General features: G+C 46.5%; 2 protein-coding genes and 1 long non-coding RNA gene across 3 annotated transcripts in view; 1 reads left to right on the top strand and 2 right to left on the bottom strand.

Moving 5' to 3' along the window:
- The window catches only part of ITGAE (integrin subunit alpha E), a gene marked incomplete at its 5' end in the record, with an annotated part of 60659 nt that extends 46996 nt beyond the window's left edge, over positions 1-13663 (top strand). Inside the window, 9 exons of the mRNA XM_081844353.1 lie at positions 622-701; positions 973-1050; positions 1883-1949; positions 2040-2144; positions 9168-9212; positions 9979-10080; positions 11213-11308; positions 11736-11846; positions 13455-13663. Coding sequence (XP_081700479.1) covers positions 622-701; positions 973-1050; positions 1883-1949; positions 2040-2144; positions 9168-9212; positions 9979-10080; positions 11213-11308; positions 11736-11846; positions 13455-13511 — 741 coding nt within the window. The 3' untranslated portion in view covers positions 13512-13663. The remainder of the gene's footprint in view (positions 1-621; positions 702-972; positions 1051-1882; positions 1950-2039; positions 2145-9167; positions 9213-9978; positions 10081-11212; positions 11309-11735; positions 11847-13454) is intronic.
- HASPIN (histone H3 associated protein kinase) lies at positions 3175-6755 on the bottom strand. Its single transcript, XM_081844095.1, has one exon. The coding sequence runs from the start codon at positions 6608-6610 to the stop codon at positions 3707-3709; it is 2904 nt and encodes a 967-aa protein (XP_081700221.1). The 5' UTR covers positions 6611-6755; the 3' UTR covers positions 3175-3706.
- A 3856-nt stretch (positions 13664-17519) lies between the features above and the next one.
- Positions 17520-20103, bottom strand: LOC309331828. The gene is made up of 2 exons (XR_014151994.1): positions 18969-20103; positions 17520-17836 (listed from the first exon to the last, which is right to left on the bottom strand). It is a non-coding gene; the product is annotated as an uncharacterized lncRNA (long non-coding RNA).
- Positions 20104-26111: the final 6008 nt, after the last annotated feature.

Raw genomic sequence — 26111 nt, 5'->3', positions numbered from 1 at the left:
ATTCGAACCTCCAGCCTTCTGATTGGCAAGCCCTAGGCTCTGTAGTTTAACCCACAGCGCCACCCGCGTCCCTAGTTACAGGATAAATTGACATAAATCTGATATCAGGAATCACAAGACAGAGAAACCTGTAGGAGAACACTTCAATCTCCCAGGACATTCTATACAAGATCTCAAAGTAGCTGTCTTATTACAAAAGAATTTCAGAAATAGACTGGAAAGAGAAGTGGCTGAATTGCTACTTATTACCAAACTTAAATCCATGGAGAGACTTGGTCTGAACAGAGACATTGGATTCTAATCTCATTATACATGATAAGCTGTTTTTAGCCATCTCCCCCCTTGCTTTATCCTGTAAGACCAATTGCAGTTGTCAACAGGTTTACCACACTTATCAGCCAATCACCCATTCCCACCACCCTTCTGAGTAATACCGCTCTCCACCCTCTCACTATATATAAGGGTCTGGTGACTTCTGTTTCAGTGTATCTGAAGAAGTGTGCATACACACAAAAACTCATACCAATAACAAACTTAGTTGGTCTCTAAGGTGCTACTGGAAGGAATTTTTTTACTCATTATCTAATTCTTGCTCTCTCTCTCCTTTCATTTGCTGCACAGGCAAATTTTTCAATGACCTGGCAACTAGATGGGAAAAAATTCCCCACAGAATCTGCTAACTTCATGCTTAACGTTACCAAGTAAGTGGTCAGTCTCTGCTGAAAACTATTGACTCGGACAGGGCAAATGATCATGTTTGGCACATTACTTTTTTATGCCTGGTGTATTATTAATGCACATTGCCAAAGTAGATTTGGGTGGCTGGGTGAGCTGGAATCTCCAGAGGCCACTAACTAGGTTGGAGAAGGCTGTTTTAGAGTCATCAGGTACTGCAGAAAGGTAACAGTCCCGTTCTGGGGAAAGAGGTGGGATATAAATGAATAATACAGCTCATCTGTTTGATTTTCACAGTGCCAACAAAAACAGCACAGCCCTGAGAGAAGACCGTTCCCTGGGTGTGAAATATGCCATGAACGCCATCCTCACCAGGTCGAGTCTTCAGGATTAGCCAAAACCAGAATGTCTCTTTGGACACAAACAAATGAGCAGGACTTGGGCTATGCTTAATTTTTTTAAGCTATTTTTGATTTTGATCCTCTTTTGAATGTTGTGGTTTAAACCACTGAGCCTCTTGGGCTTGCTGATCGGAAGGTTGGCGGTTTGAATCCCCGCGATGGGGTGAGCTCGTGTTGCTCTGTCCCAGCTCCTGCCAGTCTAGCAGTTTGAAAACACACCAGTGCAAGTAGATAAATAGGTACCGCTGCGGTGGGAAGGTAAACAGCATTTCCATGCGCTCTGGCACTCATCACAGTCCTCCGTGCGCCGGAAAACTGTCTGTGGACAAACGCTGGCTCCCTTGGCCTGAAAGTAGAGGAGTACTGCAACCCCATAGTCACCTGACTGGACTTAAACATCCAGGGGTCCTTTAACTTAAACACGTTTTCAATTGATAATTTTAAGGTTTTATTTTCTGCTTTTCCAAATGTTAGAGGGTTGTTTCTCCCCTCCCTTCAAGCTGTATATAGACTGTGTTAAATAAAATAAAAAGTAGTAAAAATAACTCCCAGCAGCTTGGCCAGTGACAAGTCAGGAGTCGAACATCTGGAGGGTGCCACCATAAAGACTTGGTATCCTAGAAAAGCCTCGGGGGGGGGGGGGGGGCAGATCCAAATAGACCCAAGGAAGACCAAGGTGGCGTGAATGCAAGGAAGCGTGTGGGCAACACCCAAGTTCCCTCTGCTCCTTGTGCGCTGCCAATGCTTTGTTTTGCAATGATCAAACAGCTGTCCAATTAATTTATTTTAAAAATGTTTGTCCACAGGCAGCTTCCAAATGTGTATGCAAGCCTGGATGAAAGATCCTCCCACAGCACCCAATTCACCTTTAATGTAGGTACAAAGCCGCTGTACTCTTCCTCTCATCCCTAAGGTTCACTGTTACCTGGTGTCGGTCATTTAAAAATATAATAATCTTTGCAGATCACAGGGAACCAATTTGGGGCACAGCTTGAGTTGCGGATCTGGGTCCCTCTCAACATAGACAACCGCCAGATTGCAAGCATAAAGAACGTGGCAGGGGTGCAGGTAAGCTTTCTGGTTTCCCCCCACTTAAAAAAACAAACAAACAAGCACGTGTGAGTATAGCTATAAAGAAATGGAGCTGCTGGGATGATAGCGCAGTGCCAGCATCTGCCCCACTGCCTCTTAAGGGGGTATTCCCCAACCACTGGTGGCTCGTGCTCATTCAGGCTGCTAAGACAGAAAAGGGAGTGGAGCCAGAGCCAGCAAAAGCCAACTAATTCTAGCCCATGTAGAATCACCATATTTTTCGCTCCATAAGACACACCTAGTTTTTAGAGGAGGAGAGCAAGAAAAAAAAAATTCTGAACAAAACAGTGGATGTATGATTTTTGTGGTTCATGCAGTGGCCACAGTCATGTGATTTGACGGTGAGTTTGGGGTAGCCCAATGCAAAAATCCTGAGGATCCATGTGCTTTTACCTCCCCGTTCCCAGGCAGTCTCCTTTATCTCTAACGTCCCTTATCTCTCTCCCTGATCAGCAGCTTTGTTTCAACACCCACTTCCATCTTTCAAAAAGAAAAAGAAAAAAAGCATGATCTGCTTTTTGCCCCTGGGCAATTCAGCTCCAGGGACCACGCATTCGCTCCATAAGACACAGACATTTCCCCTTACATTTTAGGAAGAAAAACGTGCGTCTCATGGAGTGAAAAATACGGTAGGTTGCCAGCTTCCATGCCAAGGAAGCTGGCAACCTGGACTTGGCTGTAAGCAGGCAGGCTGAGGTTGGGGGAGCAGTTTGTGATTCCCCCAATGGACCATCCTGCACATCTGTAGCTCACCACCACCCTTCAGCCCAACAGGTGGGGGGGGGGACCTCTCTGGCCCTCCAGATGTTGCTGAACTACAACATCAGTCCAACCAGCATGACTAGTGGCTAAGGATGATGGGACTTGTAGAACAGCACCTTTTCTGTAGCCTGGGAATAAAGTAAAACCTGGCTAGACTGACATGGTTCATTTATGTGACCTCTGGGTTTACTAGGCTGGGGCGGGGCAGGTAGAAAGGAGAGCCAATGAACCTCAAGGGTCCTACTAAAGAGACATGGGTGTGGTACAATTTATAGTAGACAAACTGTATAGTTCCAACCATTACAAAAATACAGTCATAAAAAATATACGTACATACATACAAGTTGGACGCCATATAAATCTTTACCAATATAAAACAGTGCTCTTAACAGGTTTAATACTGTGAAAGTTAAACTAGCTACAGTCTGCATTATTTTTTTTAAAGGAACTATAACATTGAAGGATAAAATCCTGCAAGATTTTTTTTTAAAGATTTAGAATAAAGGCTTTAATTAAAGATGCATTCTGAATTAAATGTTTTTGAACTGAAAGCAATTTGGTGGAGGGGAGGGAGGTGTAAATTAGGCTGAAATCTATTAGACAAAACACAAACCAATTATTTTGAAGATCCATTGCAATTGACCAAAGGTGAAACTAAAAGTTGAGAGAAAAAAACGCCTTATCTTTTATTATATACATAAATCATAAGAAATACCTGCGTGCTTACAATAGCACCTGAAAGTTTCACCATTCGACAACCTCAAGGCTCGGTTTCGTCACTGAAAGAAAGTGCTTGTGTTCAGCAAATCTGTGGCAGACTTGAAGCTGAGAACCTCCTCACAGAACAGCTTGAGCTGCTTCTGTGCTTGTTTCAAGGAGGAAGTTGTTGGCTTCCTCTTGTAAGACACCTCTTTCAGAAGTTTGTCTGCTAAATAGTGAAGCCACAAGACGTTGCTGTGGGGGAAGTAGTCTGCCCAGCTATTTGCGTTCTCCTCTCTCATCTGCCTGTAAATGTCAAACTGATAATCACCTCTGCCTTGGAAGATCTCCTCATCAGTGGAGAGGTCGCAGTACACGGTTAACCCATCCCTCTCCAGCCTGGAGAAGGTGTAGTCAATAATGTTGACAAGGATGCCATGGGTGGGGAGAGTGTGGGTCTGCCCATTCAATCTAAAGCTCACCTTCTTTAAGGTGGTTTTCTTCACCAGCACATTGCCCCAGTGGAGATCTCGGTGCTCAAAGTGCAAAGCTTCCTCAGCCACGGCCAGCGAAGCTGTGACTTGGTGCAAGATGCTCTTGGAGGCCAGCACAGAGTTCAGCTGCCGGTTCTGCATGTATTCCAGGTCCATGCCTCCATACTCAAACTCCAAGACCACAAAGAGCTGCCGGTCTCCAAAGAAGTCTGGCCGGTCGTTTTCAGACACTCTCAGCCTGTGGTATTCATCCCAGGCAGCCAGGAGATGGTCAGGGTAGCTGCCCTGGACACAGTGAATGGAATGCAAGCTGATAAACCCAGACGTTTGGTGAACCTCCTCATCTGCCAAAAGGCTGAGCTCTTTTGAAATGATGATCTCGGGTAAGATCTCACCAAAGGTCTTTTGAGGTTCTCCGTTGACTTGGTCGCTCCCTTCAATGGGGATTATTTTTAAAGCTGTGAGACCCCTTTCACCCTCTGTCCTGAAAACCTCCCCAAAAACACCTTCTCCAATTTTCTCACACTTCTGCATCTTATCGGGGGTGATGCATTCCTCAAAGGAGATGGGGCCGTTCTGATGGCATTCCCTGTAGACTTTTTCCTCATCCGTTAGAACCATCTCTGACATGGCAGAAGAGGTCATGGACGACAGCAGGACCATAGAGGAGGAAGGGGATATAGAGTAGCTCAGTTTTTGAGTGAAGGGTGTCTTGGGAGTCTCCGTCACGGAAGGAAGAGCATTGGCAATGCTGCTGCTTAAGCTTTCCACCTCAGACAGGATGATCTTTTTCTTGTGGAGAGAAAAAGAAGCCCGGATCCTGCGCCACAAGCTGGAGTTCTTAAATGAGCACTCTGGAGACAGAACTGACGGGGAAAGATAGTTTTCTGTTTTGTTGCATTTCAAGCGTTCCTGAAGGAGGGAAGGATCAGCCTGCCTTTTCTGCCCCCCGTTTCTCTTCTGCCTTGCTTTCTCAAGCTTCTCTCGTTGTCCCCATCGGCTGGTACTGAATCCACTGATGCAGGCTTTTCGACCAGTGCCTACGGTGCTACAGGTGGGGGCTAACTTTCTGCTGGTGTCAGATAGGCCACAGAGAGAATCTGACTGCAAAGTATGTTGTTTTTTCCAAGAAAGCTGGACTACTGCTTGTTTTTTGGTGGACTGACTAGCCAACCAGTTTGGCACCACCCGACTGTCCAGGAGCACAGTGGGCTGAAGCTGGGGGCTACTATAGTCTTTTATGTTATCATTCCCTTCTTCCGAAACCGCTCCGTTCAGCTCACCAACTGCCTTTGGAGAACCGGTGCATGCTTGAACTGAGACACGCTGCCTCTTGTTAGCAAGAGGCGCTGCATCTTTTGGCAAGCAGAGGTAAATCTTGTCATCATGCAAATTGGCTTGTAGCTGGAAAACACCCGAAAGAGGCTCTTTTGGTGAGACTGGGAGGCTCTGGCCATGATCTGCACCCGGGCTTTGACTGGGGCTGACCACATAACACCCCGGCGAGATTGTGAGCCCCTCCCTGTTTTGCAAAGATGCTCCCGTCTCGCTGCAGGAATTGCAAGACTGCAAGGCAGAGCTGCTTTTGAACAGTGGATGGGGTGAGCTGCTGCAGTGCGGCTGAAATAACGTCACGGGCAGAGGTTCAGCCTGGGAATCCTCGTGCACAGACCTCCGCTGTAGACTCGGGACATCCTCCAGGGTGAAGAGCTCCAAGCTGCCTCCCATCTCCCTGGCATCCCCATCCATCTTCATTGAGCTCAGCTCAGAGAGGCCATCGCCGCCACCACAACAGCAGTCCTCTCGCAACACTTCCTGCAGATCGTCGGAATGAAAGCCGCAGGCATAAGAGACAGGGCTGCTGCCCTGCAGGACGCCCTCCTCGCGTCCCTCTTCCTCCAAATCCCTTTTCGCCAGCTGCGGCAGCTCAGGGGTGCTCGACAGCAACGGGAACCGTATACTCAGCCCTCTCTGGACCGGCTTCCGGCGGCGCTGAGTGATGTTCCTGCGCAGCGGGGTGGGGGGCACAAAGGTGCTGTTGGCAGCAGGCCGGCGGCCCCCCAGCTCTCCTTGCGGGGCCTTGTTCTCCTTGGCCCCTTTCCCCTTTTTCTTGGCTGTGCCCTTCTTGCTGGGGGGCTTTTTGCGCAGCCGGGCCTTCCTGCTGGGTGGCAGGAAATCGGAGTCCTCGGAGGAGGAAGGAGGGGCAGCCGGGGCCTTTTCCTGGGCCGCCTTGGGGGCCAGGTAGCTCAGGTCTCCGAAGGAGGAAGAGGCGGCCGCCTCTTCGAAGGACAGGGAGGAGGAGGAGCAGCTGCTGCTGAAGAGGCGCTTGCGGTCCACCGGGGGCGAGATCCAGGGGGCGGGAGGGGGCAGCCGCCTCAGCCCAGCCCGGCGAGCGGCGGCAGCGGAGGCCGCGCCCGGCCCGCCTCGGCCTAGTCCCCCCCGCAGCCCCGAGTACGTCCTCAGCAGCCGGGCCCGAGGCTGCTCCATGCGAGCGGAACCAGGAGGACCAGCCCGAGCGCCCCTCACCCCACACGGGAAGTGGTCGGCCGGAAGCGGGCGAGGGGGCGGGACCCTCGAGGGGCGGGTTCCTTCTCCTTCGCTAGGCTACGGAGCGGAGTTCGGCGCGCCCGCCACCATTTCAAAGCCAGCTCTCGCGAGAACCCCGGCCGAACTTCCCTCAAAGCTGCCCTCGCGAGAGGCTTCCGCGGCCGTCGCAGCCAATTGGGAGCGGCGGCGCGCGGCCCAAGCTCTTGCGAGATTTCCGGGGAGAGGTGGGGTTTGCTCCTTTCCATTACTGTCTGGCCTTTCCCGTCTCTATGGTACGGAGCGCCGCCCCGCGCTTCTTTCCTCTTTGACGGCCCCTAGAGGAAAGGGGAATAAGGGCGACGCTCTACACCTTAGTGTCGGGTCGGGTTCTTGGTCGCCATTTGAGGGGTCAGGCTGGGGAAAGCTGCGTTCAGTTGAGGGTGTGTGGCGGGATTATTCTTTCTGCTCCAGATATATATATATATATAATATAAATGTATTATAAATATATAATGGGTGGTATGTACTTTTATGTACAGAACCTTTGAAATTAATAGACGTTAAGCCCATTCATTTTTATGGGTCAACTCCTGAGTATAACTAACGCTGAAAAAATAAAATATTTCTTTTCCGTTTATTTCCTCTATATTCTTAATATTCAGGATTTCAAAGCAGTGCGCATAAACTTCAAAGAAAAACCGTACACAACAAAAAATACGAATCCATCGTGAGAACAGAAAGCCACCTTAGAATGCCTGTTGAAACGTTTATATCCAGCTGCCTTTGCATCCTGACTCATGTTTCCCCCGTGAATTCCGCCCCCCTCAGGATGGCTTTGCACAGTGTACAGTAATTTTTAAATTGCTGGCACGAAAATGAATTCCAAACGCAGCAATATGCAATAGGTGGCGCATTAAGCACATTGTACTTTAATATTTTGTTGGAAGCCGCCTAGAGTGGCTGGGTTTCCCCAGATGGGCGGGGTATAAAATATTATTATTATTATTATTATTATTATTATTATTATTATTATTATTTAGTTAATGCCCTTTGAAATGATACATTAGAAAATTGCTAGTAATTAGAAAAAAAAATTCTCATTACCTGCCTCCCCAGAGCTCACCATATGGTTGAGCATTGTATCAGCTGTTTATCACTGTACTGTTCAAATAAACATGTAATTAACCAAGAAATTAAAGCCAGGCTGCCGAGGTCCCTGGTGTACAGTAAAACGAGCACCAGCAGGTGGAACTTTTACCATCTGCTAACTTTATTTCTCCTCTGTACAAACGTATTTAAGTCAATATGTGTTGTTGGTGAGTGTTGTGGTTTTTTTTGTAATGCTAAATTTATTCTATGTTTGCCAAATTGTTGGTTTTTGTTCTGTTTGACCTCCTTGGTCTGTTTTGTAAACTGCCTTCTCTTCCCCCCCCCATCCAAATTGATTGTATTTTTGTAAGAGGTGGATGTTTGTTGTCCCCAATTTATTATTACTGGCAAGAGGTACTGCTAGAATCAGCCCTACACTTGTAACAGGGGCATAAGAATTCTGGACTACAGGGTAGCAATAAAACACTTTTTTAAAATGCTTTTTGGTGGAGAGGGCTTGTGTTCCCATCTATGGGCCCTTTGAGGATTAAGACAAATTCATGGCGGATCAGGCTTTCAGTTGGCCACAGGCTATGATGCCCACCTCCACTGTCAGATTCAGACCAACTATCCCTATGTTCCAGGGGCATTCCTGATTTAGAGAAGCTGTTCTGGTTTCTGATCCCACTTTTCCTTAGGATGTCCCTGTTTTCTTTGGAAGGTGTGGAGTTACCCGATCCCCAATCTGTCTGAAGGCAATCCTGTATAGGGAAGTTTTTTTTAATGTTAAATGTTTTTATTATGTTTTTATATATGTTGGAAGCTGCGCAGAGTGGCTGGGGCAACCCAGTCAGATGTGTGGGGTATAAATAGTAAAATTATCATTATGGAATGGGGCGTCCCTATTTTCATCGGAGAAATGTTGGAGGGTTTCCAGATTCAGTATGCCTTTCAATACCAGTGTGAAAATAGGATGCTGGTATCAGGCTCTCACTGATGCAGCAACAGGTTCCACCTTAAGTCCTTTAATTTCAGTGGGTCTTCTCTGAGTAGGATTAACATTGGGTACAAGCCAAGGTTATTATTTTAAAAGAGGCAACAGTATACGATCAGAAATCTGTACGACTTTAATACTGCACACTCTCTATACATATAAAGCACACTCAAACATTGTTTCCCTCAAAGGATTACCCTTCACAGAGTTGCAGCTCTTAACAAACTCCAGTTCCCAGAATTCTTTTAGATAAGGAATGTGTTTAAAGGTGTATTGTGTACATGGCCTAAGTGCTATGAGTTGTATCAAATTAAGTGTTCTGAAATTAGTGCTGAAATTAGACCATGCCCATTCATTTCCGTGTTGCTTACTCTGAGTATGACCAACATTGGACACAACCCTGTTTCATTCATTTTTTTTCTCCTCTTTCATCAGAATACCACAGTATGCAAAACGGACCTTGGACGCACAGACTCGAAGGTAAAAATAGGGCTGTGGAGGAAGGAATCATGTTTGCTGATCATACCCCTGCCCTTTTGCCTCTCAAGAAGGCAGCTTACAAGAAATCCATATGGTACAAAAGTTGGTGGGGTGGGGGGAGACAGAGAAATTAAACAGGAGTGAAAAAACCAAATAACCAGGAGTTTTAGTTTTTTTCAAAGCCAAATGTAATTAATAGGTGACTTTTTTTTACCAACCAAAAACTGTGGGTTACAATCAGAGGCTGCTTCTGCTACCAGGAAAAGGCCCATTGCAAATTGTTGCCCGAGAAATGGTGCCTTTTGATGGCCCAACTCCCCAAGTTCATTACTGGTCAGAGATTAATGAGCTGAGGCAGAAATCCAGTGAAAGCAAAGCTGATTTTTAAATTATCTGTTGCAACAGAGTCCCACTCGCCTTTTGTCAGGAGGTGAAGGACCCAGAACTAAGTAAAAACAACAACTCTTAAAAGTTTGCATTTTGGCATGGAGGACCTCCCCTTCTGCAGGGTCATCTGGGATAAGTGTCAGGGTTACATCACAAACTAGATGGAGTCAGGCAAACCAGAGTGTTGTATTCCTGAGTAATAGCTTGTTTTCACACAGTTCCAGACAGAGTTTACACAAAGTATTGACACTGGAAATAGAGTTTGTGAATCCAGGATTCTCTAAAACAGATCCTTCAGTGAAGGTGGAGTTGCATTGCGCACAATTATTGTCTCTCTTCCGCTCTGTTTTGAAATATAACTGTGCTGTTTCTCTGTCAGGACAGTGAGGGAGTTGGATACCAGCTCGTGAGTTGTACCATCACATCAGAGAAGGAGGACGTGGTTGTGACAGCAGAGCTCCTTTTAGCCAATTCCTTACAGGTACATGTTGCGGGGAGAGATTCTTTTCCAGGGGCAAAGATCCACCACTGGTTAGATCAGGGGTGAGGAATGTCTGGCCATCGGGCCAAACTTGGCCTGACAGAGGTTCAGAATGGACCGGTGAGGCTGTTTCCCCCTAAACCCCACAGCCAGCATCATATGTGATGTCAGGCATGACTGGGAGCCTCAAAGTGCACTCCTGGTTGTGCTTTGGCAAGAGAAAACAGGCTTTGGCGGTTCAGCCCAAAGCCTGCTAGATCAACTGCATGAGTTCTCTGCAGAGAGAGCAATGGTGAAGCCTGGGGAAAAAACTGGTGAGTGCTTTGACATCCTCAGGTGCTTTGACGTCCCGACTTTGGGATTTCAAAGCGCCCAGTCCCTTGATGTAATTGTGGCATCAGGTGATCAACAGGTAGGTGGCCCTGTCCTCACAAATTTGACCCAAGAGGCTAGAATCTGGTCCGCGTAGCCTTAATAGTCCCCTCTCTGCACCATGGAGAAACTTTGAAATTTAGAAAGCTGCTTTGTGTTGAATCAGATCCTTGATCTATCTTTGTCTACACCCGGTATGGGAACCTCTGACCCCTGAACTGCTGCAGCTCCCTTCATCTCAGGCCATTGGCCATGCTTGCTGGGGCTTGAATCCCAGCTTGGGAGAAAGTTAGGATATAAATGCAGAAATATGTAAAGAAACAGCAGAAGGGCTAAAGGTTCCCCACGCCTGGCCGATACTGGCTTTCCTCATTTAACTATTGGAATTATTATTATTATTATTAATCATTTGTACCCTGCCCATCTGGCTGGGTTCCCCAGCCACTCTGGGTGGCTTCCAACAAAGATTAAAAACACATTAAAATGTCACACATTATAAACTTCCCTGAACTTCTTCAGATGTCTTCTAAATGTCAGGTAGTTGTTTATCTCTTTGACATCTGATGGGAGGACGTTCCACAGGGCGGGCGCCACCACCGAGCAGGCCCTCTGCCTGGTTCCCTGTAACCTCACTTCTCGCAGGGAGAGAACTACCAGAAGGCCTTCGGCACTGGACCTCAGTGTCCGGGCAGAACGATGGGGGAAATTCCAGTTGGGTGTCATAAACATTGCTGTCGCTTCTTCCGTTCCTTCCTTTTAGGTCTTAGAAAACAGGACTGACTTGCTGGTTCGAGGGGAAATTGTTTTCGACAGGAACCTTTACGTGGGGCTGAATGCGGAAAATTACAAAACAGAGGTAACTAGTGGGAGGCAAGGCACTTCAGGCCCTTTTCCACAGGGAAGGATGAAAGGAGAACCAAAAGTGAGAAATGGGGCTTTTCTCAGTCCTTAGCACAGCAGAACCAGCCCTATCATTGGGCCCTGGGGAGCAGCTTCCCTCTGCGACTGGTTGTGGGGGGTCACGAAAGAGCAGCAAATGTTTAAAAGCATGATTTATTATCTTATGGTTGGATTTTCACTGTGTTTTTCTACACCTACATACACACCCAGGCAGCTGTGAATGTCCAGTCCACTCACGTTTATGAGGGAGCGGAAACATTTAAACATTTAAACATTTAACATTTAAGGTTGTAGCAGATCACTGAATGCCTTAAGGTCTTAGAATTACTTCCCCTGCAAAATGCACCCACTTCCCTTGTTTCTGTTTTGCCCCTTGTCTGTAGATCAAGGTGATCTTGCTGAAGGAGAAAGTCTTTGATTTCCTTCCCTTCCTCATCGGCAGCTCTGTGGGCGGCTTGGCGCTGCTGCTGCTAATTACCGCCGTTCTTTATAAGGTTAGTATTCCTTCCACGGAGCCGTGTTTTAAAAATAGGCTAGATCAAGTCAAATCCGATATTTACTGTCACGGTCGATGAGCAGCGTTGAAGAAGCAAAGTATCAAGCGCGTCGGATGCATTATCTAAATGACTACAGCGGGATAAAATAATAAGAGCAGCACAGAGTGAAATAAAACGGGCACCAACATTTCAGACTCTTGTAGTCATGTCACGAGCTCCGAAGACGAAAAAGGTACATCATGTCTGGGGTCAGTTCCTGGCGGGTTTTGCTTGCTGCAGCACAGCGTTTGGCCACACAGAGAGCAATAGAGGCATTTTAATCGCAGGGGAGTAAAAGGACGTAAAATGCATTGGTTGCCCTGGCAGATTTAATTAAAGGGGTTCAGTAAAGATTTTGCACAGATCTCAAGTCAAGGAGCAATACAGAAGGACTTGGGTCACTGAATCGACCTCTCCCAGAGGCGCTGGGGTGCTTGTGCTCGTGATAGGGGGTGGTCCAGATTGTTTTAGGATGTTTTCAGTGGGAAGATGCTGATATCTGAGTTGCTGCTACCAGGGGTGACAATAATAATAATAATAATAATAATAATAATAATAATAATAATAATATATTTATACCCCGCCCTTCTGGCTGATTTTGCCCAGCCACTCTGGGCGGCTTCCAATCAAGTGTTAAAAACAACACAGCATCAAGTATTAAAAACTTCCCTAAACAGGGCTGCCTTCAAATGTCTTTTAAAGAGAAGATAGCTGCTTATTTCCTTCACATCTGAAGGGAGGGTGTTCCACAGGGCAGGCGCCACTACCGAGAAGGCCATCTGCCTGGTTCCCTGTAGCTTCACTTCTCGCAGCGAGGGAACCGCCACAAGGCCCTCGGCGCTGGATTTCAGTGTCCGGGCTGGACAATGGGGGTGGAGACGCTCCTTCAGGTATACAGGAGCGAGCATCAAGGGGGTTTGGTACAGACCACCGCAGAAGGGTTTTATACCTGGGAAGGGCTGTAGGTCAGTGTTAGAGCACCTGCTTGGCATGCAGAAGGTCTCTGGTTCAACCAGCATCTCCAGGCAGGACTGGGTAAGACATTGGCCTAAAACATTGGAGGGTCACTGCCGATCAGCAGGGAGACGACATGGTACCCTCCAGATGTTGTGGGATTCTAACTCCCAGCAGCGCCAGGGTCAGGGATGCTGGGAGTTGTAGTTCAGGAGCATCTGAAGAGCACCATGTTGGCTATAGAACTTTGAGCTGGGTGGGTCAGTGCCCTGACTCTGTATAAAGCACCTTCCCATGTATATACAGGGATGAGGAGCCTGTGGCTCTGGACTCCGACTCCCATCATCCCTTGACCATCAGCCCTGCTACCTGGTGCTGATGGGAGTTGGAGTCTCACAGCCTCCTGAGAGCCACAGTTTCCCCTTCCCCCATCCGTGGGATTTTGTATTAGAACTCTCCCATCACGTTCTTTTACAAACATGAAAGGCGCATATTACTATTCTCCGCCTTTAAAATTGAAACTACTACTGTTGTTGTTGCTTTAAAAAAATATGGAACACATTAGCAGGATTCCCCATGGCTTATTTCTGCTCTCTTTTCACCCCCTTCCAGTGTGGTTTTTTCAAAAGAAAGTACAAAAATAGGATTGCAGAGCAGTGCGATTCCTGAGAACGAAGTGGAGAGAGATTCTGGAATGGGACGATGGGTAACCTTCCTCAGACGCGCGAGGCACAGACAGATTGGACCTCATCTTTTTATTAATGTATTCCTTGCTGTAGGCTGAAAATAAACCTTTTGCCCTAGTCTTGGGTTCCTGAAAACCACTGTTATGGATTTCAGTGCACCTTTTCCCCCCCCAGGGGGTACTCAAGGGCACACAGTAGCGGCACCTCTCTTTTTGTTGTTAAAAAGTGTGGCACTCACTGTAACAACTTCATGGTGAGTACCGGGACCTATTTTTCTAGAAAAAAAACCACTGACGGATTTTATTTGGGAGCCTCATGGGCCTTTGTGTGGATTTTTTGAGGCAACCTCGTACTCCACATGGCTTAGTTCACAGCCAGCTTGAGATTGTGAATGTGTTTTTTTTCACCCATTCTCTCACTCCTGCCATCATCTCCCATTTTCCATCTTAAAACCGTGACCCGGGGCCCGTGGTTTCGCCGTCAGCCGATGCTTTTCCTTCCTCAAACCTCCCTCTCCCCACACTCTGTTTTACCAATCTGCCAAAGACTCCTGGGGAACACGAGAGCTTTCGTACTATTTTTGTGGCATTTCTCGTCAGCCTAATAAAAGTATTACCCTAATATTGTGTTTGTTTTTGGATTTTCCCAGTCTTTGATTCCATAGAAAAGGTAAAGGACCCCTGACAGTTAAGTCCAGTTGCAAACGACTCTGGGATTGTGGCGCTCACCTCGCTTTATAGGCCAAGGGAGCTGACGTTTGTCCGCAGACAGTTTTTCCGGGTCATGTGGCCAGCATGACTGAGCCGCTTCTGGCGAACCAGAGCAGCGCACGGAAATGCCGTTTACCTTCCTGCTGGAGCGGTACCTATTTCTCTACTTGCACTTTGACGTGCTTTCGAACTGCTAGGTTGGCAGAAGCTGAGACCAAGCAATGGGAACTAACCCCGTCGCAGCGATTCGAACCGCGACCTTCTGATTGGCAAGCCCTTGGCTCAGTGGTTTACACCACAGCGCCACCCACGTCCCATTGATTCCATATAAAGAAGAACAATTGTTTATTTAAAAGACTGGAGCGAATTTAACTTTGCAGTGGCTCAGAACTCTTCATAGTGGTTGCAGGGCAGCTGCCTACAATTGGCTTTCTCCCCAGCAGCTGCTAATTCAGTGGTAGACTGCTCCTGAACTTGGAGGGTCCTTGTAGTCACCAAGACTAGTAGCCATTCGTGGAGCTTCCACCCTCCGCAAAGCACCTGAACCCCTTTTAAAACTTTCTAAGCTGGTGCTGACATCATCAGTTCTTCAGGGTAGAAAATTATCTATGTTTATTAGAAGTGGCTTGAAAAATTATTTCTTTTCCTGGACTTTTCTCTGCCTTCTGCCAATCTGTTTCGTTGGGTAACCCTGAATATGAAACTTGAGTATTGTGAGATTTAGAAAAGATGTCTATCTTCTTTCTTTGTGACATATTTAATATTACAAACGTCATTCCTCCCACCACATCCCATCCCAACACAGTCATTTAAGCTTCAATTCAACACTTATCAGGGAGTAATTTCTATTGAATTCAATGGGGCTTGCTTTTGAGAAGAAAAGTATAGAATTTCATTGTTTTGAATGGGGTTTTTTTTCTCCCCAACCCCTCCAAACTTTCTCCTTTCTTCATAAGGGAGGTGTTCCACCTCTTTGATAATTTTGGTTGTACTTTTCTGAGCATTGTGTTTCTTCAGAAGAAGAAGAACTAGGTGGACCTGGCAAGATTGACGGTCCTACGTTTCTGTCTCTTTCATCTGCACATGGCTTTTTTTTAAAAAAAAAAATCAAATCTTCATTGTATTCCCCATGTCTATTTGACCCATCTGGCAGTGTTTCCAGTTTGTTATGGCTTGCTGGCATTCATCTATTTGGCACCGAGGGCCTGACTGCAGGAGCCATCCAACTTTAGAGAGAAACCCTCCATAAATTTTAAATGATACCATTATCCTTTCGCACAGTAGGTCTAGGGGATGTGGCCTTGTCTCATACGCAAGACGTAACCTGACATTTTTTCAGCAATTGCTCTTTCTCTCATCAGACCTCCTTGTCATTTAGTCACAGCCTGGGGAATCCTTCACATGACTCTCTGTGGGGTTTATGTAGGCAAAACAATCCTGCAATTCAAAGACACTTTGGGGATATTTAAACAGATGGCTCTTTCTTCAGGGGATGGTTTGATGCAGAAAATCAGAATGTCTGCTTAACGAAAGGTTTGCCGCACTGACAACCCCTAAACTTGCACCTGACACCTTCATTGTATAGCTTTTGCCTTATGCAGAAGACATACCTCTTTACCCTGGCCTTTTGACACTAGATATAGATAGATAGAAGGGACGCGGGTGGTGCTGTGGGTTAAACCACAGAGCCTAGGACTTGCTGATCAGAAGGTCGGCGGTTCGAATCCCCGTGGTGGGGTGCGCTCCCATCGTTCGGTCCCAGCGCCTGCCAACCTAGCGGTTCGAAAGAACGTCAAAGTGCAAGTAGATAAATAGGTACCGCTCTGGCGGGAAGGTAAACGGCGTCTCCGTGCGCTGCACTGGTTCGCCAGAAGCGGCTTAGTCATGCTGGTCACATGACCCGGAAGCTGTACGCTGGCTCCCTCAGCCAGTAAAGCGAGATGAGTGCCACAACCCCAGAGTCGGTCACAACTGGACCTAATGGTCAGGGGTCCCTCTACCTTTATAGATAGATATAGATAGATAGATATATAGATAAGGTAGATAGGTAGGTAGATAATAGTCTAATGTAAGAAATCTAAATCTCCATTATCCTTCACTTTTTGCTCTGTTGGCTGGAGCTGATAGAAATCAATCCAACATCATTTATTTGGCCTGGATGGCCACAGGTTCTCCATCATTGAATTAAATTAAATTAATAAATTAATCTCTTGTGCTTATAAGAGGTTGGAACAGGTGTGGGGGAACCTTTGGGCCTCCCGCTGTTGCTGAACTACAACTCCCTTAGTCCCAGGCCTTAGGCTATGCTTGCTGGGGATGATGGCAGTTGTGGTTCCGCAATGTCTGGAGGGCCAAAGTTCCCCCACAGTTAGAAGGATGCTGTTGACAGGCAGACAAGCCACACACAAGCTCCTCTCTTCCAGCCAAGCCCCTTAGCTACTGTGGATCTGTCCTATTTCAGGCAGAAGACCCTGTCAAAACAAAGCAGATGAACATAAGGAATGCATATATATTTGAGCCAGACATACATGCTGCGTATATATTTATTTGCAGTCTGATCATCCCTGGCAAGTCGGGGCGGCATAAAACTGACCATCCTTTGGCAGCTGGCCCAGCAAAAGAAGGAGATTTGTAGGAGCATATTTGAGAAATGGGAGTCGGGCCAGACTGCTGGTCCAGCATATTCCTTCCTGGATCATTAATCCAGAGTGTCCCGTTCTGCTCCGTTAAATCCCTAAGTGGCAACCGTGAGGCACTCGCGAGGAAGATCTATGCATCACCGAGGGAGCCTCTGCACTGATTGTCTTGTAAGTCCTGTGGGATGGGCGCATGTCAGTGTGTTGCTCGTCTGCAGAGGGCAAAGCCTTTAAAAATAACCAAAAAGTCTCCTGTGAACTTCTGACACAAGCTGCCTGCCAGTGCCAACCAATCTCCGTTCCCTGCCTTTTCTCAATAGGCAAAACTGCAGCAGGACGTCTGAAGTTGGGGACATATCTCAGTGGGTGAAGCCTCTGCTTTAAGGTCCCAGGTTCAAATCTCCAGTAAGATAGATAATTTATTACGGTCAAAGACCAGCTTGCATAACATAACACAATAAAAACAGCGTTCATAAAGATAAAATATACAATCGGAGCAGATTGCAGCAATAGCTCATGAGTTAAAATTGAGATATATACATACATCCATACAGCTGAGATTTGGGCTACCTTCAGCATTTCCCTAGTCAGCTATTTTATTCTAGAGGATGATCTGTGCCTACAAATCTTGGCACATAATAATAATAATAATAATAATATTTTATTTATATCCCGCCCTCCCCAGCCGAAGCCGGGCTCAGAGCGGCTAACAACAGTAAAATAATACAGCATTCCAAAATCAATTCATTATCAAATCAGTTCAAATCAGGTCGTCTTGTGATCTTTGCCTAAGAGGAGAGAATTAAGTTTAGACTTGTCTGAAAGATCAACAAGCAAAGGATCAGTGGTGTCTCTACGAATCTCCAGTAAAAAGAAGATGGAGGAATCTCAGAGCTGGGAGCCAAATGTGGTCCTCTGGTTCTCTTGATATGGCCCTCAAAACTTTCTCCAAGCCACACCTCCTCTTTCCAGGCCATACCCCTTGTAGCCTTATGAGGCTTTGCCCTCGGGTGGGAAAAATATTGCGCCTGGGAAAGGGAAGTGGGAGTCAACAGACACTCAAGGAATAGTTTTGGAGAAAAGGCTTTTATTTCTACCATCCATGAACTGGTAGAAGGAGCAAGTGTGATAGTTCACAAAAGCATGCACGAAATTCACAGTCATGTGCACAAGCATATATACCCCTTTCCAGTTCCCTCCCCCTTTCTCCTCCTTCCATAGTCCTGCCCCATGAGTTCCTCTGAGCATGAACAGAAAGCTGTCTTGGGACTATTGGGGACTCTTGGCACCCTTCCCAGGAAAGGGGTTTCAGAGTGTTCAGATATGTTTCAATCTCTTGTCCTGGCATGGTTCCCGGACAGAGAGTAAGTTGCAATGTGGTTCTTTAGCAAGGCCAGAAGGCATCAGAAAGGCCTGAGAAACAATGGACTGTGTTCCCTACCTTTGTTGCAATCTTTTTAGTTACAGCAAGCGGAATGTTTCTGATGCTTAGCTGTAATGGGATTAGGCGTTGCATGTGCGTAAGCGCCAAACCGCTCCAAGTTGAGTAGTTGGCTAAAACCTTCCCTAGCCGGACAGCCCTTACTTCGTGGCTGTCTTAATCACTGGCAGAATCCGTCAGTGGGCGTTTCCTGAACTTTTTCCAACATAAGAGCTCCTTGACAGAAAGTCTCCGCCTGGATTCCCTGCGCGTCAGCTTTCTGCGCAGAGTGGGCGTCCCCAGGGGAGGTCCTGAGCTCTCTCCACTGGTCTCGCTGGAAGCATCCCTAGCCTTCCCTCCGACTCCTCCTCCTTCCCTTCTTCCTCAGCGGAAGCTCTCCCTCTTTCCCTGCTGGTTCCCTCCCCAGCATCCGAGAGCCTCTCCACCCCCCCGAAATCCGATGGCAGTTCCCTGACATTAACTAATGCCTTTTAGGTGCTGAGAAAAATGATTTTGAAAAGCTCTGAGAAGCTTTGAGCCTGCTTTGGTGGGGGGGTAACTTTGGGCCTAGGTGAGGTCACCTGTCCTCACCTTCCTTCACCCTCACTCAACGAAGCTCTTTGCCCCCCCCCAATGTTTTTTGTCTGGATGGAGAATGTGCCTCGATCTCTGACAATGCACCTGATTAACTCCGCCGCCGGTGATGCTTGGGAAAAGAGATGGCAGGCCAACCGTGGCCTCTCCACGGGCAGCAGACACACAAATCAAGGTGAAAAATGACCTTCTCGCCGTCAGCAAAAACATCATTTCAGGGGAGTGCAGAAAAAGCACGGGGAGAGAGACACTGGAAGTTTTCCTCCACACAATTTTGGTTTCTAGACTGTGGTTTTGTAGTCAATGTCAGAGAGTGTGCGCTGGGGTTTTGAGGTGGTGAGAATAATATCTAAGGCCACGTTCAGCTGTGATGCCACTTTAAGCCGTCATGGCTTCCCCCTTAAGAATCCTGGGAGTTGAGAGCGGTTAGGAGACCTCTCCAGTCCTCTCCCAGAGCTACAATTCCCAGAGTTCCCTGTGAAGAGGGATTGATTGTTAAACTACGGTGGGAATTGTAGCTCTATGCGGGAAATAATATTTTCAGCGCCCTTAACAAAAGCACAGTTCCCAGAAAATCCATGACTGTTTAAAGTGGTACCAGAATGCCCTAGATGCATGGTATGAATGTGGCCTTAAACAGGAATGGAGAACATAGTGCCCCCATCTCTGACCAAAAACAAGGCATTGGAGGGGAATAATGCAGTTTTTGAAGGTCAACGGCTATTAGGTCTGTACCAAAACACTGAGGCATTACATTCCGAGCCTTGATTTTGGGACCAGCTGGTCTCGAACTCAGAACTCTTTACTGTGTCTGCATCCCCACTAGCCATTTAAAGCTCACTTCTGGGAAGGATCCTGGGAATTGTCGTTTGTTAAGGATGCTAGGAACTGTAGTGCTGCACCAGGTAAAGTACAGTTCCCGTGCTTCTTTGGGAGGGCGTGTGCTTTAAATAGAAGGTGGGTGCAAGCGTCCGGCATCAATTCAGTGGCTGAATGGGCCGTGATGGAACGCCCTTCCTCTTCATCATCATTGTTAAGCGATGGCCTGTGGTTGGTGTTTTTTAAAACATACAAATGAGGACCCCTGCTGCAGGGGAACAGTGGCAACCATGGGCCTGTCTGAGGATGAGCCTTTATAAATGCATCTCATGTTCATATTTTAAATGCGCTTTAAACTCTGGGGGGAAGCCGGCAGAGGGTGCCATCTGGCTAGCATTTGCGATGCCCACAACCCTGAAATAACAACAACAACAACAACAACAACAACAACAACAACAACAACAACAACAACAACAACTTATTATTTATACAACAACAACAACAACAACAACAACAACAACAACAACAACAACAACTTATTATTTATACCCCAGCCACTCTGAGTGGCTTCCAACAAAATATTAAAATACAGTAATGCATCAAACATTAAAAGCTTCCCTAAACACGGCTGCCTTCAGATGTCTTCTAAAAGTGTGGTAGTTGTTCTTCTCTTTGACATCTGGCGGGAGGGCGTTCCACAGGGCGGGCGCCACTACCGAGAAGGCCCTCTGCCTGGTTCCCTGTAACTTGGCTTCTCGCAGTGAGGGAACCGCCAGAAGGCCCTCAGCGCTGGACCTCAGTGTCCGGGCAGAACAATGGAGGTGGAGATGCTCCTTCAGGTGTACTGGACCAAGGCCGTCTTTCCACAGTCTTTCCACAGCAATCCTTAGCGTAACGTTTTTCAATTGTGCGTATTGGTCTGCGCCTGTGACATCCCGAACACACACACACACACACACACACACACACACACACGAAGGGCCCCGCTAGCCTTTTCACAGCCATTCTGGACTCCTGTTTATTTCCAATGCCTCTGACAGATGGGCATCGTTAACTAAAGGAGTTGGGGAGAACTTATAAACACAGAACAAAACAAGCTGTCAAGACGTAATGGATTAAACCTCTGGCACACCTCCAGGGAAAAGCAACTTAAGATGGAGTAAATAACAGCCAACAAGCGGTGGGAGGCTGGGAAACGTGAAATCAATAAGTGTCGACTATTGAAATATCGTAGTAAAATGCATCTCCGGGCAAAGATGGGTATAACATTTCTTAGAGCAGTGGGAGCCCCCTCACTGGAATTGGGGGGCCTGCAATGAAAAAGTTGCACGATGCAGTTCACAGTTCCAGCCGGCCACCCACTCCTGCCCCTTTTCATGATACTCCATTCTCTTCCCTTTCCCACCTGGCTTATGTATTTATTTATTTATTATTCTGCAAACCGGGGTATGTGGGCAGGTGTTCCCTAAACCTGCTGGCCCTGTCCTGTATGTGGATAATGCCATTACATACAGCCTGAAGATTGACAGTGGTACCTTGGTTTTAGAACAGCTTAGTTTATGAACAACTTGGATTAAGAACGCTGCAAACCCAGAAGTAGGTGTTTTGGTTTGTGAACTTTGCCTTGGAAGCAGAACACGTTCATCTTCCAGTTGAGTGTGTTCCATTTGTAAATTGAGTCCCTCGCTGTTAACCAGAGGCTTCCTGTTGAGTCTGTCGGCTGTTGAGTCCCAAGTAACCACGCAACACAGAGGTGATATTTGGAGCTTTTGCTATTTTTTGCATTTTTCTTTGTGTGGCTTTTTCATTTATTTGACTGTGAAAAGTCTTCCTCTGCCCTGGCTGCGACAAAACATCATTTGTTTTATGGGACTGACTTGTGACTGTTATTATGTACTGAAGTTCTCACCCTGGGCCAGCAGGGGGATACTGTAGATAGTTTTCACTCAGGTCCATATATGCAAATAAAGGATTGAAAGTGACGTTCAGTGATTGGATAGTTATAGAAAATGGTTACTGTTGCGTTCTAGTGGAGCTCTAATATAAGCAGGCTGGCTGAACCCTTCAGTTCAGTTGTGTTCTGGCCTGTGAATAAACAAGAGCTGTTTGAAGAATCGCTGTGTCATCTGATATGTTCACCCACAACTTAACAACTGTGGCTTGTAACTTCATTTTTGTGACTTGTTTTGTGACTGTGTGGAACCCAGTTCAGCTATTGATTGATTGATTGATTGATTGATTGTGTGACTGCAGAAATGGATGAAAGCCCCCCCATCCAAACAATGACTATAATCAGTGCATGTAAGAAAAAAATATAATTTTAATTTTTATCATCTACAATACTATCTTATTTATTTTATAGTACAGTACATTGATATTACTTTCATTTTATGGACCAGTGGTCTCGTTAGATAGTAAAATGCATATTAAATGGCTGTTTTAGGGGTTGTTTATAAAAGTCTGGAATGGATTAATCCGTTTTGCATTGCTTTCTATGGGAAAGCACACCTTGGTTTTAGAACGCTTTGGTTTTGGAACAGACTTCTGGAATGGATCAAGTCTGGGAACCAAGGTACCACTGTACAAGGCTTAAGTCGGGTTGTGCATCCATAAGCAGTGACCAGAGGAGGAATTTCCTCTGGGAAGAGCGCAGAGAGTAGGAACGCCATGGTGCATCTCCAGCAGCAACACAACTGGCCGCCTTCCCCTGCCCCAGCTGCAACAAAACATGTCTCTTCTGTATCGGTCTCTACAGCCACAGCAGGCGCTGCGACTCTCCAACGAATTGATTTCACCTTCCCAATACAGATGGATGCCAACCAACACCACTTTGTGTTGTTTTTCTTAAAAATATAAAGCAGTATAGAAATAATAATTATGATTATGATTATTAGAGGGAATGGTGTACATTTTCTCTCTCTCTACGTTTCCGAGCACAATTCAAAGTGTTGGTGCTGACTTTTAAAGCCCTAAACAGCCTCAGTCCAGTATATCTGAAGGAGCATCTCCACCCCCATTGTTCTACCCGGATACTGAGGTCCAGCGCCGAGGACCTTCTGGCGGTTCCCTCACTGCGAGAAGCCAAGTTACAGGAAACCAGGCAGAGGGCCTTCTTGGTGGTGGCACCCGCCCTGTGGAACGCCCTTCCACCAGATGTCAAAGAGAACAACAACTACCAGATTTTTAGAAGACATCTGAAGGCAGCCCTGTTCAGGGAAGCTTTTAATGTTTAATGCATTACTGTATTTTAATATTTTGTTGGAAGCCATCCAGAGTGCCTGGGGAAGCCCAGCCAGATGGGCGGAGTATAAATATATTATTATTATTATTATTATTATTATTATTATTATTATTATTATTATTATCTCTAGGGGGGCTGATAGGTGGGGGGAGAATAAACCGGTCTTGCCAAGCTTCCAGACAGTTCATCTGAGCCATTGAAAAGACTGCTGCGGAAGGCGCCTATTGGCTAGTGCCAGTATGTCCCCAACACTCCATGTTGAGACAATAGAGGGGAATAGCTGGGAGGTGGGTGGGCAAGGAGCAGCCCCTGGTATCACCTAAGAAGGTTGCCTGTCTTTGCCTAATGGTGGAGCCGGGGCCTAAGGAGCAGAAGTCTTGGAGAACTGCCTAAACCGCTCTGCGAAAGAAGACCAAGAATAAACTATTTGAAAGGCGAGTCAGATAAATCCAGCTGAAGAAGAAGAAGGCAATCCATTCTCCATCTCATAAGTCACACTCTTGAAGTGAACTGGAAATTGAAAAACAGGATAGATAGACAAATGCTTCCGATGCTCAGTGGCAGCTGGACCATTGGCATCCCATTATTTTCTTCAAAGATATAAATCAGCCAAATGGGTGACACCTCACTGTTTTGTACACAAGGAAGGCCTCGTTCCAAGCAGCAAACAGCAGAGCCAGGGTGTTGAACAATGCTGAAAGGGTCCCGTTTTCATTATGATGAGGCTGTTATCTTTCCTCGCCACCGTTTCCAGTAAATCACTTCCCTGGCGGACATAAGGGCAATGTCAACATTGCTATATATGTTTTTTGCAATGCTGTGCCGTCTCGGCTCAGCCGCCTCGACTGGAGACTCTGAGCTGTTGCCTTCAAAATTTATTTTCATGGGAACAGTAATGGCAGTCATAATAGGAACTGCACAGGGAGACCAATAATAAAAGCTGCACATCAATATAGCATTAACTCGGAGGGCGTCTTTGACCAGGCCTTGGGGCTGCCTTGAAGGCAGAGGCGGGCAAATGTGGCCCTTCGGGTCTCTCAAGCTGGCCCTGGGAACTTTCCCCAGTGTGATAGGAATTTTGAGGTCTTAGATATATGGTAATATTCATAACTGCACGTACACAGATCAGCACAGGAAGACCGACCTGAAGCCATTTTGATTCCTAAACTGAACAAATGTTTTCTCTGCAAGGTCAAAGTGGGAAAGCCTCCCCATTGTCTTTTCCTTCACAAATCCTGTCTTAAGGGTATGTCTGTGTTTGAATAGGGTGTGAGCCTGTGACCTGGCCCAGGAAATATTATCGCTACAAAAGACTGGCCAGGCTCCCCAGACAATCCAATCAAGTAACCTGCCAGACAGGAGATAAACAAGGACAGGAGAAAAACAACATTCAAATTTCTGTTTTAGACCGCCTTTTCTGTGATGTATGTATGATGTTTCTGGGGGTGGTCTTGATCTACAGGGTGGCAATTTCAGAAGTCTTTATAAGGCCTTGCGCGCCATTGTTCTGGGTCCTCTTCCTCTCCTGCGGGTGAGGGGAGCACCCTGTTGCAACAGATCAATAAAGATCAAGCTTCCTAGCTGCTTTGCTTCTCAATATTCTCTGGCTGGCCTCTGTTATTTTCTCCTACCAATAGAGAACCTATGTAAGGACTCTATATGGGCTCTTGGATACCCCATAAGGGAAAAGGGGCAATTTTTGTTTACAACACCAGGTTCCCAGGACGTGCCAAGAACTGGTTTTCCTTCCTACCCTCCTCGAGTGTTTTTGCCTGGCTGTTTTTGTGTCCTCAAGCAGCTCTGATAATGCTGCCCGCTTGCCAGGATGAGAGAGGGATTTGTTGGCCACACACGATCTGAATCTGCTGGGTTATTTGGAGAGGATTATTACACTGTGGGCTATAAGGTCGCTTCTGTGGGACGCGGGTGGCGCTGTGGGTAAAACCTCAGTGCCTAGGGCTTGCCGATCGCATGGTCGGCGGTTTGAATCCCCGCGGCGGGGTGAGCTCCCGTCGTTCGGTCCCAGCTCCTGCCCACCTAGCAGTTCGAAAGCACTCTTAAGTGCAAGTAGATAATTAGGTACCACTTTATAGCGGGAAGGTAAACGGCGTTTCCGTGTGCTGCACTGGTGCTGGCTCGCCAGAGCAGCTTCGTCACGCTGGCCACGTGACCCGGAAGTGTCTCAGGACAGCGCTGACCCTGGCCTCTTAAGTGAGATGGGCGCACAACCCTAGAGTCGGACACGACTGGCCCGTACGGGCAGGGGTACCTTTACCTTTACTGGCTCAGAAATCTAACTCGTGAGGGACCCTGGCTCAGTTGGAGAGCACCAGCAGCCCTGCATGCAGAAGATTTCGGGTTCAATCCCCAATGGCATCGCTAAGTAGAGCCGGAAGAGACACGCTGCATGTTTTCCAGTTTTCTCAATTGCATTTGCAGCCAGACCTTTGCACCTCGGTTTTCGAATGTTTCAGAACTTGAACGGTCTTCCAGAACGGATTACATTCGAGAACTGTGGTACCGCTATGAATGTGGCAGAAACAGGTGGATCTGGAAGTTCTGGTTCTTTCAGATTTTTATTTTTCGAATCTTGAATTCAACTCTTCACGTTCTTGCAACAACATGTGAATTTTTGTTTTTTAAATCCTCGTGAAATTTGGAAGCCATTTTAGTGCAAATCTGTCCCAATAAACACATTTTTTTGTATGCAGTTTTGAAAAACACACACATCTTTGGTAAAGCAACTTTCCCTACTGTTATAATAACTTGTATGTTATTTACTGCTTTGTATTCTATTTTATGAATGCATTGCCCTAATAACGCCTTTTCGTAAACACTCGTTAGAGAACAGCATCACTCACAACATTCAGGAAAGGTGAATTTCAAAGGTTAGCTGCGTTTCAGTTTCTGCATTATAATTATTAAAAATATTTATTTTTATTTATTTTTGTTTTGTTGTTTTATTATTTATTTTTGTCATGAATGAAAGTGAGAGGGGCTTACAAATTGAAACAAACATTAAAACCAAGCATAAAAACTTAAACAAGCCTGCCTACACAGTATACAATTAAAATGCATTTAAAGCACACCCACTTCCAATAAAGAATCTGTAATTTACACACACACACACACACACACACACACACACACGAGCTACAACTCC

The sequence above is a fragment of the Podarcis erhardii genome (assembly GCF_964252035.2).
Source record: "Podarcis erhardii genome assembly, chromosome: 16".
NCBI classification, from domain to species: domain Eukaryota; kingdom Metazoa; phylum Chordata; class Lepidosauria; order Squamata; family Lacertidae; genus Podarcis; species Podarcis erhardii.
This window is presented reverse-complemented; position numbering and strand designations above follow the sequence as displayed.